Genomic DNA, 11,733 nt, shown 5'->3' with positions numbered 1-11,733 from the left:
GTTTCTAATTGTCCCAGCAAATGCCTTTCACTTATTCCTTGTCAACTCCCTGGGACTCTTACAAACCTTCACCACTCACAGCCATCCCTGTGCTCAGTCTCTGCCTTCCCTTGTGCTCAACCAATGACCTCACTTCCTACCTCAAGAAAATTGACACCATTGTGTATGATTTTCTTCAACTTTCTGTCTCTGTGCATCTTCTCCCCAAATTTTACTGAGATGTCTAACCTGTTTTCACTTCCTTATCTCTACCCTCAGGACAGGCCTGCCTTCTTTTTAAGGTCATCTCATCTGCCAGTGTCCTTGACCCCTACCCCTTCCTCTACCTGTTCTGGAGCTATTATTGGTTGTCTCTCCTCGTCTCTTCACCTCTAGTCTTAACCTCTCTCTTCAGACTTCTCCCCTTCAGCCTATAAAGCCATCCGATTTGGCTTCATTTGAAAATCTCTCCCGGCACCTTGTGTCCCCCAGTAGCGGTTGTACTGTTTCCCCACCTCCTTCCTCGGTCTTCCAGGAAGAACCACCTGCATTTGTGTGTTCTCACTCCTTCCTTCACTTTTAAGATTTTTCCTTCATTATTTTATCAGTTTATTGGATATAAAGGAAATATGTAAGCATATACTGTATACACGCATATATGTAGTAATAAAGCATAGTGAAATAGGGAACACCTGTGAACATACCATCTGACCCAAGAACAAGAGTATTATTGGTGCCATGGCATCTACCCAACTATTCTTCCTCATCTTGCGTCACCGTAGAAGACTCACTATAGAGGTAACCACCATCCTCAATTTTGTGTTTGCTGTAACCCGCTTTTTTTTTTTTGTAAAGTTTTATCACATATACATGAATGCCCGAATAATACATTATTTTGTTTTGATTGTTTCTGAGCTTTATGAAAAATGATATCATAGTGTGTTTAGTCTTCTGGGACTAGTTTTATCTCACTAGACATTACATTTCTAAGACTCACTGCTGTGCATTATGCTGTTGTGGGAATATAGCACAGTTTATTCATTCTCCTTGAAGGGTGTTGGGTGGTTTGTGGGTTTTTACTGTTCAAGCAGTCTCCTGGTGTACACTGGCAGTCCGTTCACTTCTGTTCCTATTGCTTCACCACTTTTCCTGAAACTTCTTTTGTTTAGGTTTCCATAAATGCCAGAGGCATATCCTCCCTAATTCTTATTTTAATAGTCTACTGCATTCAAACAAACAAACTAGATTTATTGAGATATAATTCACATACCATACAATTCACAGATGTGTGCAATCATTACCAAAATCAATTTTAGAACATTTTCATTATCTCAGAAAGGAACCCTGTACCCTTTAGCTATCACTCCCTATCTCCCTATGACTTTTATGCCTAAGGAACCACTAATCTACTTTCTGTCTGTATAGATTTGCTTATTGTGAACATTTCATGTAAATGGAATCTTTGTCTTGTTCCTGATCTTAGGGGGAAAGCTTCCAGTCTTTTGCCATTAAGTACAATGTTAGCTGTGGGTTTTTCATAGTTGTCCCTTATCAGGTTGAGGAAGTGTCCTCCAATTCCTAGTATGTTGAGTGTTTTTATCAGGAAAGGATTTTATCAAATGTTTTTTTCTCTGTCTATTGAAATGATCATGTGTCTTGTTTTTTGGTTTTTTGGGTTTTTTTTAATTGGGGAATTGGGGGGAAGGGAACAGTGTTGGGGAATTGGGGAAGGGGACCAGCCAAGTTGTTTTTCTTCAGTCTTTGTTGTGGAGGGCGCCAGTCGCCATCTGTCTGCCCATCAGCAGCTCGTGGCCTGTAAGCTCAAGGCGCTGTGTTACAATCTTAGTTGCGGGTGGGCATCGCCACCATCCCATGTGGGAGTTGAACTGGCAGCCTTGTTGTTAAGAGTGCACACTCTATCCGCTGAGCCATCCGGGTGGCAGCTCAGCTCAAGGTGCCAAGTTCAGTCTTAGTTGCGGGCAGGCGTAGCCCACCATCGAACAGGCATTCTTGTTGTTAGGAGCAAGTGCTTTCACTAGCTGAGCCATCCTGCCACCTGTTGGCAGCTCAGTGGCAGCTCAGCTTGGGTGCAGCGCCCCTGACCCATGTGGGAATCAAACCCTGTTGCTCGGAGCTCACGCTCTTAAGCTAACTCTTAACCAACTAGGCCGCTTGGCTGGCCCCCTTGATATGGTGTATTGCGTTATTGATTTTTGGATGTTGAACTAAACTTGCATTTCTGGGACAAATCCTACTTGGTTAGGGCATGCAATCTTTTCATATGTTGCTGTTTTTGTTTTCCTACTATTTTGTTGTGGAATTTTGTGTCTGTATTCATGAGTTATTAGTCTGTAGTTTTCTTGTGATGTCTTTGGTTTTGGTATCAGGGTAATGCTGGTTTCATAGAATGAGCTGAGAAGTGTTCCTTTTTCTATTTTTTGGAAGACTTTATTAAAAACTGGTATTCTTAATAAATGTTTGATAGAATTCATTGTTAAAACTATCTGAACTTGGACTTTTCTTTTGGGAATTTCTTTTTTTTTTTAAGATTTTTATTGGTGAATTGGGGGAGGGGAACAGTGTTGGGGAATCGGGGAAGGGGAACAGACAAGTTGCTGTTCTTTTGTTCTTCTGTCTAGTTGTGGAGGACGTCGCTTCACTGTCCCATGTTGGTATTATCATTGCGCTCTTCCTGGGTGAGGCAGTGTGCCATTGGACGGCCACTCATGGTAGCTCATGGCAGCTCACACTGGCTGCTGGCCGCTCACGCTGGCTGCCAGCCACTCACGGTAGTTCATGGCAGCCCACTGCAGCACGGGCTGTAGCTTACACCGTCGCGGGCAACTCATGGCAGCCCAGCTCCAGGTCGAGCCATTGTTCACCATCTTAGCTGTAGAGGCCACAGCATCACTGGCCCTCACGTGGGATCCGAACTGGGGCCCTACTGCCCAGAGCTGGCGTCCCAAGCCAACGCTTAACCAACAAGCCACTCGGCCCACCCGGGAAATGTTTTGATTACTAATTTAGTATCTTTACTAGTTATGGGTTGATTCAGATTTGTCTATTTTGTTAGTCTTTTTTTTCCTAATCTTTATATTATTTTCTTTTGTTGTGGGTTGAGTTTTGTCCACTAAAAGATATATTGAAGTAATAAACCCTGGTACCTGTGAATGTGATCTTGTATGAAAATAGGGCCTTTGCAGATTTAATTATTTAAATTAGGATGAGGTCATACTGGATTATGGTAAACCCTTAATCCAATCATTGATGTTCATAGAAGAATATCATGTGAAGACACAGAGAAAAGAAAGCCACATGATCACGGAGAGATTTTAGTGATGCTTCTGTAAACCAAGAAATGCTAAGGATTGCCAGCAACCAGCAGGAGGTATGAGAGAGGCAAAGAACAGGATTCTCCTTTAGAACCCCCAAAAGGAAAACCTTGACTTCTAACCTCAAGAACTGTGAGGAAATAAATTCTTAATACTCAATTTGTGGTATTTTGTTACAGCAGTCCTAGGAAACTACTATGCCTTTTTTCTGCTTGCTTTAGGTTTAGTTTAGTCTTTTTTTTTTCTAGTGTCTTAAGGCAGAAGGTTAGGTTATTGAATTGAGATTCTTCTTCTTACTATAGACATTTACGGCTATGAATTTCCCTCTATGTGCTGCTTAAGCTGCAGCCCATAAGTTTTGGTATATTGTGTCTTCATTTTCATTCATTTCATTTTAATCTCCTTTTTGATTTCTTCTTTGACCCATTGGTTATTTAGTACTGTATTGTTTAATTTCCACATATTTGTTTCCCAAATTTCTTTCTGTTACTGATTTCTGATTCCATTGTGGTTGGAGAATATACTTTACATTATTTCTAATTCTTTTAAATTTACTGAGGTTTTTTTTATGGCCCAGCATATGGTATATCCTGGAGAATGTGCCATGTGCACTTGAAAAGAATGTATATTATGCTGTTATTGGGTGGAGAGTTCTGTGGGTGTCAGGTAAGTCTAGTTTGTTTATAGTGTTGCTCATCGATTTTACGATTCTGATACCAGTTCCAAAGTGTGGGTTTTTACCTTACATGAAACAATTCTTGGACACCTTCTGGGCATCCTACAATTTAACTCAATTCTGATACTATCTACCTGGAGGATAGCATCAGATCCCACAGGTTAAGGTCTCAGTCCTACAAGACTGTCCCCCTCCACTTCATACACCACTCACAAGTCCAGGTTATCTCCTGTGCTTCTGACTAACCGGCTATAGATTGGAAGTTCCAACAACCCCCTCCTTGGGTTTGATTAATTTGCAAGAGTGGCTCAAAGTACTCAGAGAAACATACCAGTGTGTTATAAAAGAATATAACTCAAGAACAGTCAGATGGAAGAGGTGCATAGGACAAGGTCTGTGGGAAGCTACTCGGAGCTTCCATGCCCTCTCTGGGTGATCACTCTCCCAGATCTGCACATGTTTACCAACCTCTGAAGCTCTATGAACTCTGTTGTTTGGGGTTTTTATGGAGGCTACAAAGGTGTGGTTGAGTAAATCATTGCCATTGGTGATTGAACTCAATCTCCAGCTTCTCTGCCCTCCCAGAGGTCTGGGATGGGGCTGAATGTTCCAACTCAAATAATCTGGTTGTTTCCCCAGGCAACCATCTTTAGGTGACCTGTGGGGCTTTCTAAAAGCTACCTCAGGGCCCGGCCGACTGGCTCAGTTGGTTAAGAGCTCACTCAAAAGTGCAAGCTCTGAGCAACAGCGGTTCGAGTCCCGGCCCGAGCTGAGCTGCCAACAGGTGGCAGGGTGGCTCAGCTAAAACAAACAAACAAACAAACAAACAAACAAAACAAAACAAAAAAGCTACCTCATTAACACAAAAAAAGACATTGTTATCATTCTCCTGGCTTAGAAAATTGCTAGGGTTCCAGGAGCCAGAAATGGGAGAAAGACCAAATATATATTTAATATAAATCACAATGATCTTCTGCCTTCTTTTTGCCCATTATTCAAAGTGGGTATTAAATCTCCAACTATTACTGTTGAATTGTCTTTTTTTCTTTTCATTGCTTTATATATTTTTGTGTTGTTATTGGATATGTATGCTTACAACTATATGTTCCTGATGGATTGACTTTTATCATTATAAAATGTACCTCTTTGTTTCTATTTTTGCTTTAAAGTCTATTTTGTTTGATATTAAAGCCACACCGGCTTCTTGTAGTTGCCGTTTACTTGTGTGAGGGAGGTAGAAACTTTCCTTTACCCTCAAGGTTCTTTTGGCTGGTCTAATAATCAAATACAGATGAGACAGATTAGCAAGGGAAAGTAACCAAATTTAATACATACATATGTATGGAAACCCCACATACATGAGAGTCAGAAACATCATATGCATGAGAGGTTCAGAGACAGAAAGGGAACATGGGTATGTATGACATACTGAGCTAGGGATGAGGTAAGGTACTTTGGAGACTTCAAAGGGTCATTGTAGGATGACAAGAAGAACGGATGTTTTGTAAATAGAAATTTACCTGCTGTAAAGATAGGTCAAAGGAGGTTATCTCTGTAATTTCTTATTATGCATATGGACAAGATCCCTAATTAAGTTCCAGGTAGTGAAGGGAAGGGCAGATGTTTCTCTTGAGCCCTCAGCTACAGTTGCCTTTAGCTCATAATGATCCACATACCACAAAGTCACATCTTGGGATGACTCTCAACCCCCATTCATGATATATCTGTTTCCATTCTTTTATTTTCAGTCTATTTGTATCTTTGAATCTAAAGTTCATCATGGCTTCTGGATGTGTAGGTTATTTTTTCACTAAATTTCGGAAGTTTTCAGTCAGTATTTCTTTGAGTACTTTTTTTTCCTCTTTTCTCTTTCCTGGTATCCCCATTATACATATGTTGGTGTGGGGAATGGTGTCCCACATTTCTATGTCTATTCATTTTTCTTTGTTTTTTCTCAGTTCTTAGCTTACATAATCTCTTTGATCTGTCTTCATGTTTGCTAATCTCCTGAGTTCAAATCTGCTGTTGAACCTGACTGGTGAATTTTTCATTGCAGTTATTGTACCTTTTAATTGCCATTTGGTTCTTTTTTATAATTTCTACTTATTGGTATTCTCTATTTGATGTGACGTTGTCATCATCTCTTCCTCTATTTCTTTAAAATGATTCCTGTCTTTGTATCGCAGGCAGTTCTTCTTGGCTGCTTTTTTCCCCCCATTGTATGGGTTCTAGTTTACTGTTCGTGTGCGTGTCTCATAATCTTTTGTTAGAAACTGGACATTTTAGACAACTCTGGGTACTGCTACTCTCTTACACCAACCTGCCCAAGGACCTTGTTACTGTTATTTGCTTTTTTATTATTTAGTGACTGGCAAGATTATTTTAATAGAGTCTGTCCCCTCCTCCCCCTCACCACCCATTAAGCCTCTGAGGTTGATCTTGCTCCTTAGGTGACACAGCCTTGGGTATACGCAGTCATCTTGTGACATTATTTTGTCTTTGCTTTTTCCTGACCACAAGAGCTTTTACACTCCATTAATTGTAGGCCGCTCCATTAATTGTAGACGGATGTATTGTTTTCAACAATGCCCTGGGGCATAAATTGCTCCACAGACTGATGCAACCAAATTGAGGCTCCTTTGATGGGATAGTTCTTGAGATCCTGTTTTGAGATTTATTTTGACTCCAGGCAGGCTTTCCCTAACTGTCTCTTTTCTCCCTGGTTCACTCCTGCAAACTAGCCAGCCTACCGATTAGTCTACATGTCCAATTAGTCTACCAGTCTCCTCCCAGTTGCCTTTCACCCAGGCAAAATTGCTGAGCTGCAGCTCTGGAGCTGGAGACGATAGCACACTTCTCTCTGTGTGAGTCCCCCACTTCAGGAGCTGAGTGCTTGGGTAGAGGGAGGGGAATTTTGGCCGGGGGGGGGGGGGTGTTTGGTGACAGGCAGTTCTGCTCTGCTTTCTTCTCTTGGTGTGAAACCACACCACCTGTGAGCAAGGGCAAGGGCTGCCGGGCCCCATATTCTGGGTGCACTGTGACCAAGGTGGTGCCTTCTTTCCACCAGTGGGGGCTAGCTGGAAGAAGGGAGCCTCTGCCTCATGGCTGCTTTGCCGGCAACTTTGCCTCAGTGTCAGGATGAGCAATGCTGATGTCCCTGCCCCTCCTGGGAAGAAAGCCCTCTGACTAGGAGCTGGAGGAGGGGAGTACTGGTCTGGAGTGGAGTTTCTGAGGGGAAGGAGGAGGACTGAAGCAGGGCCTGCCTGGCACCCCCACAGGAGAGGCCTCTCCAGGTCCCAGCCTCACCTTTTCTGGACCTACTTGTAGCTTAGCAATAGATCATCCCCCTGTGGCTTGAGCTCAGAACGTCCCCTGTCCCACCCAGTCCCCTGTTTTAGAAAATTACCCTGAAATTTATGATTAATACCCCTAGGCTTATTGATCACAATCTCTATGATCTAGTATTCTTTGCAGGCTAATCCCATCATTGTTCCTGAGTTGCTGACTCCACTATAGAATCACGTGGCCAGAGGGAAGGCTCCATGCAGACCCCTAGAACCTTCACGTAGCCTCTGGACAAATGCCCAGATTCCCCCTTAAAAACCCCAACCCACTCTGAGAATATTAAGGCAATGTTTGGAGGTGTGAACCCACTGCCTTCTCAGACCACTGGTGCTCTGATAATAAACGCTTATTCTATGACCCAACTCATTTGGCCTCTGGTTTCAGGGTCAGGGTTCAAATACCACAGATTGTTACTGTTCTTACCAAACAGTAGTAGATTTTCATGAATAAAATGTTTTTTCATTTGCTGTATGCTGTATGCCTTTAGGCCCACTTCCAGAGATTTTCCACGTTGTTTGGTTTTTTTAATAATTTTCACCAGTTTCACTGGGGAGATGGTCTGCAGAGCTCTGTATACTGCTGTGCCAGAAGTCCCTACCATTGCATGTGACACGTGTATTAGTTAGAATTGTATTATATTTGGCTGCATATAACAGAAAACCCAAAACAATATGGCTGTTGGTGAAATCTGGAGATATGCATCCCAGGTTGGTGTGGCACCTTTACTGTCATCAGGGACCCCAGACACCTCTCTCTCTCTCGCTCTCTCGCTCTCTCTCTCTCTCTCTCTCGCTCTCTCTCTCTCTCTCTCTGCTTTAACAAGCTAGAACACAACTCCATCTTAATACCTTATGACCATAACATGGCGGTTAGGGCTCCAGTCATCTAATTCATGTTGCACACAGTTGAAATGAGGAAGGGGTAAGGACAAACCAAATCTCTCTTTTAAGGAGCTTTCTCAGGAGCCCTGACATACTCTTCCTTATATTTCATTGGCCAGAACTTTGTAGCAGTTTTCAACATTTTAAAATTAGAACTTTATTGTGTAAAACCCCAGCTCCTTCTTTTGGAAACTCTGGAGACCCTGGGCCATTTACCTACAGTTCACTGGAGCCTAGGAATAGCTGTCTCTGTCAGGTGGAGCATAAGCTGTTCTTGTGGTCCACAAACGCTACCCAACCTATGTAAACTATAAAGTCCAGAGGATCCTTTTGAGAAATTTTTAAAAAGAGAGTATATTTAGATAATGATTTGCAAACCAGGAAATGCACCCTTGGTTCGAACTGCGAATACACTCCAAAATGGGGCAGGGGTGGGGTGAAGGGATAGGGCAAGGGTTTTTTTTGTTTGTTTTTTTAAAGATTTTATTGGGGAATTGGGGGAGGGGAACAGCGTTGGGGAATCGGGGAAGGGGAACAGACAAGTTGCTGTCCTTTTTGTTCGTCATTCTAGTTGTGGAGGACGCCGCTTCACTGGCCCATGTTGGTATTATCATTGCGCTCTTCCCCGGGTGGATGGCAGCTCTTGGCAGCTCATGCTGGCTGCCAGCCCTTCACAGTAGCTTATGGCAACCCACTGCAGCTTCATTGCAGCCTACGCTGTCGCCGGCGACTCATGGCACTCCAGCTCCAGGTCGAGCTGTTTGTTCACCATCTTAGCTGTGGAGGGCAGTGTCACTGGCCTGTGGGATCTGAACCGGAGCCCTGCTGCTCAGAACTGGCTTCCCAAGCTGACTCTTAACCAACACGCCACTCAGCCGGCCCAGGGCAAGGTTTTTAAAGTCCGAAGTTGCAAGGAGCTGCTGATCAAAGAGATGGGTTGCTAGGGGAAACAAGACCACAAACTTACATCATTTATTTTCTAATTGACTGACTTAGTGGTCAAGCAAGTGGGTTTGTGGGATGAAAACAATGGGTAATCTGTGATTAAGCATTTATAATTGTACTAGTTTCAGCCCAGGCCTGTAGAGCAAAAAGGCTTTTTTTTTGTTTTTTGTTTTAATCACGCAGTTAGAGTACAGGGAGTGTTATTTATCCACAATGCAAGGAGTAGGATTTATCACACAGTAATCAGCACGGAGTGGCTACTTACTCTGCCCATGGTTTTGAAACCCAGAAGGGCAAAGTCATGCCTTGCAAGCAGTTTCAGAGCTCAAGATGCAAACATTCAAATGTTGGGCCACAAGTTATAATACTTAAGTTCTTATTAATTCTCATTTAGGTCAGTGCCTGCCCTTGACGGTATCTGAGCTTAGACTCCTGGCTTGGAGGGAAAAAGGAATGAGCCAGTGAAGGAGGAAAGAGCCAGCTTTGCATGAGGGCACCTTCCCATGTTGTATATTTGTCTGAAAGTTTAGTGTTTTATCATAAGCAAATACGTTTTGTTGGGTATTCTGTCATTGATTCTTTCAATAACTATTGAGAAACTTTTAAGTATAAGCACTGTGTTAATGCTGGGAATACAGCTGTGAATAAAGAAAATAGACAAAAGATTCCTGTACTTTTGAAACTTATATTCTAATGGGAGACTGTCAGTAAACAAATCAGTAAGTTGGTAAATAGATAGATAGATAGATAGATAGATAGATAGATAGATAGATAATCAGATGCTAGTTGAGTGTTCTGGAGAAAATAAGCAGGAAAGGATGCAATAGGGAGTGGGGAATGTTTGAAATGTAAATGGTAATTAGCAGGACTGAGAAACTGACATTTAAGCAAAGACCTAAAGGGCGTGAGGAAGTGAGCCATCTAGATGTCCACATAAGAGACATCCATACCTGTAGAGCACTTTAATGAGTTTACTTGAGCCAAACTGACAATACTTGCCAGGAAGCAGAATCTCAATGGATTAATAAAATGTTCCAGAGAATGGCAGTTTTGCAGCTTATTTTCTACATTAGAATCAAAGGAGGAGATGTAAGGAGGGTTACATGAAATTCATTGGTGGTCAACTAAGGGGGCGGGAGAAAGCAAAGTGGGGAAATCTCTGGGATTGGATAAAAAGTAAAACGAAGAGACACATACTTCTTTTACATTGGTGGATACAGGCTAGTTAATAATTAACATTTATGGCACATAGGGATGGTATTTGGCACATAGAGATGGTATTGGGGGAAGGAGGTAACAATGAGGTGTTCTGTGGTCTCCTGCTCTGGTGCAGTGTGTGGTCCTGAGGGGTCCAGAAAAAGCAATTACTCTGACATTCCAAGGGTGTGTTATCTTATATGCAAAAAAAGATAATAGGAGCTCCCTTAAGGTAAAGATTTACTTTGTCGAGGAAGCTACAGGCCAAGGATGTGACTACTGGCTGTGACCTGCTTTTAGTTAGGAATTTTTAAGTTCAGACCGTCCTATGTGGCTAATTTCTGTCTCTGAGTTTGTAGGGCCCACTACGCTGGCCTACCCTGAGCTTGTCAGGTTTAGTGTGTGGCCCCTTTTTCATCTACATTTCCCTCTTTTGGCCATAAATCAATCCAAAGGGTGCATTAATAACCAACCTATTGGTTGGATAATGTGGTCCCACAGTGCTAAAAAGGCTCAATCCTAGGAAGTCTTCGTGTCATCATTTGTCTTGCTGAAATGATAGGCTACTGGGGATGGCGCAAGACCAAGACCTTGAATGGTAGTCAAGGTCAAATTTTTTTTCAGAAGGAAAGGCTAAATGGGAGGCAATCAAGTCTTATGGGCCTTCACTAAGTAAAAACTATACTGGGTCATTTGTAACCTACAAGCTGTCATGGTCCAAGTTTTGCTGTCTATTCTGCATTTTATGTCTAGTATAACATTTCCTTATAGTTTAAGGCCACACCATCTACTTCTTTAGTTTTCACACTCTGACAATTAGGGGTGTTCTCATTTACTGGTTTATTATTGTTTATTATTTTAATATGGTCCATCTACTTCCCATTGGAAGCACTCAATTGTCATTCGTTATTAATCTGATTCCTGCTGTTGGGTTGTCGAAAAAGTCATGACATATTTTGTCTATGTTTTTCAAAGGTCATTTATTTATATAAAGAACAAAGATCAATCAATGATATATTGCCTGTTTTGTTCAATAACCTTTTGCCATCTTTCAGTGAGCTTTATAATTTCTTGTTCATAGAAGGAACTGTCTTTATTTGCGAAAAACTGAACAAAGTGCTGATTTACAGCCTCATCTGAATTGAACATTGTATCATGCAAGGAGTTTTGAAGAGAGCAAAACAAGTGGAAGTCTGACAGCGCAAGGTCAGGCGAGTATGGTGGGTGTGGCAATACAGCCCATCCAAGCTCCAATCATTTTTGACGGGTGACCAAACTTGTGTGTGGTCTCGTGTTGTCACGATGGAACACAACTCCTGTACAATGAACAAGCTCTGGATGTTTCTGGCTGATGGATTCGTTCAAATTATCCAATTGC

General features: G+C 42.2%; 1 protein-coding gene across 1 annotated transcript in view; it reads left to right on the top strand.

The window, feature by feature from the left end:
* The window catches only part of ATP7B (ATPase copper transporting beta), a 96,229-nt gene that overhangs the window by 11,706 nt on the left and 72,790 nt on the right, over positions 1-11,733 (top strand). Inside the window, exon 2 of the mRNA XM_019668891.1 lies at positions 7,256-7,280. Coding sequence (XP_019524436.1) covers positions 7,256-7,280 — 25 coding nt within the window. The remainder of the gene's footprint in view (positions 1-7,255; positions 7,281-11,733) is intronic.

Source organism: Hipposideros armiger, unplaced genomic scaffold (assembly GCF_001890085.2).
Source record: "Hipposideros armiger isolate ML-2016 unplaced genomic scaffold, ASM189008v1 scaffold_541, whole genome shotgun sequence".
In the NCBI taxonomy this organism is placed as follows: Eukaryota; Metazoa; Chordata; class Mammalia; order Chiroptera; family Hipposideridae; genus Hipposideros; species Hipposideros armiger.
Note: the sequence above shows the minus strand (reverse complement) of the source record. Positions and strands in the feature narration are given on the sequence as shown.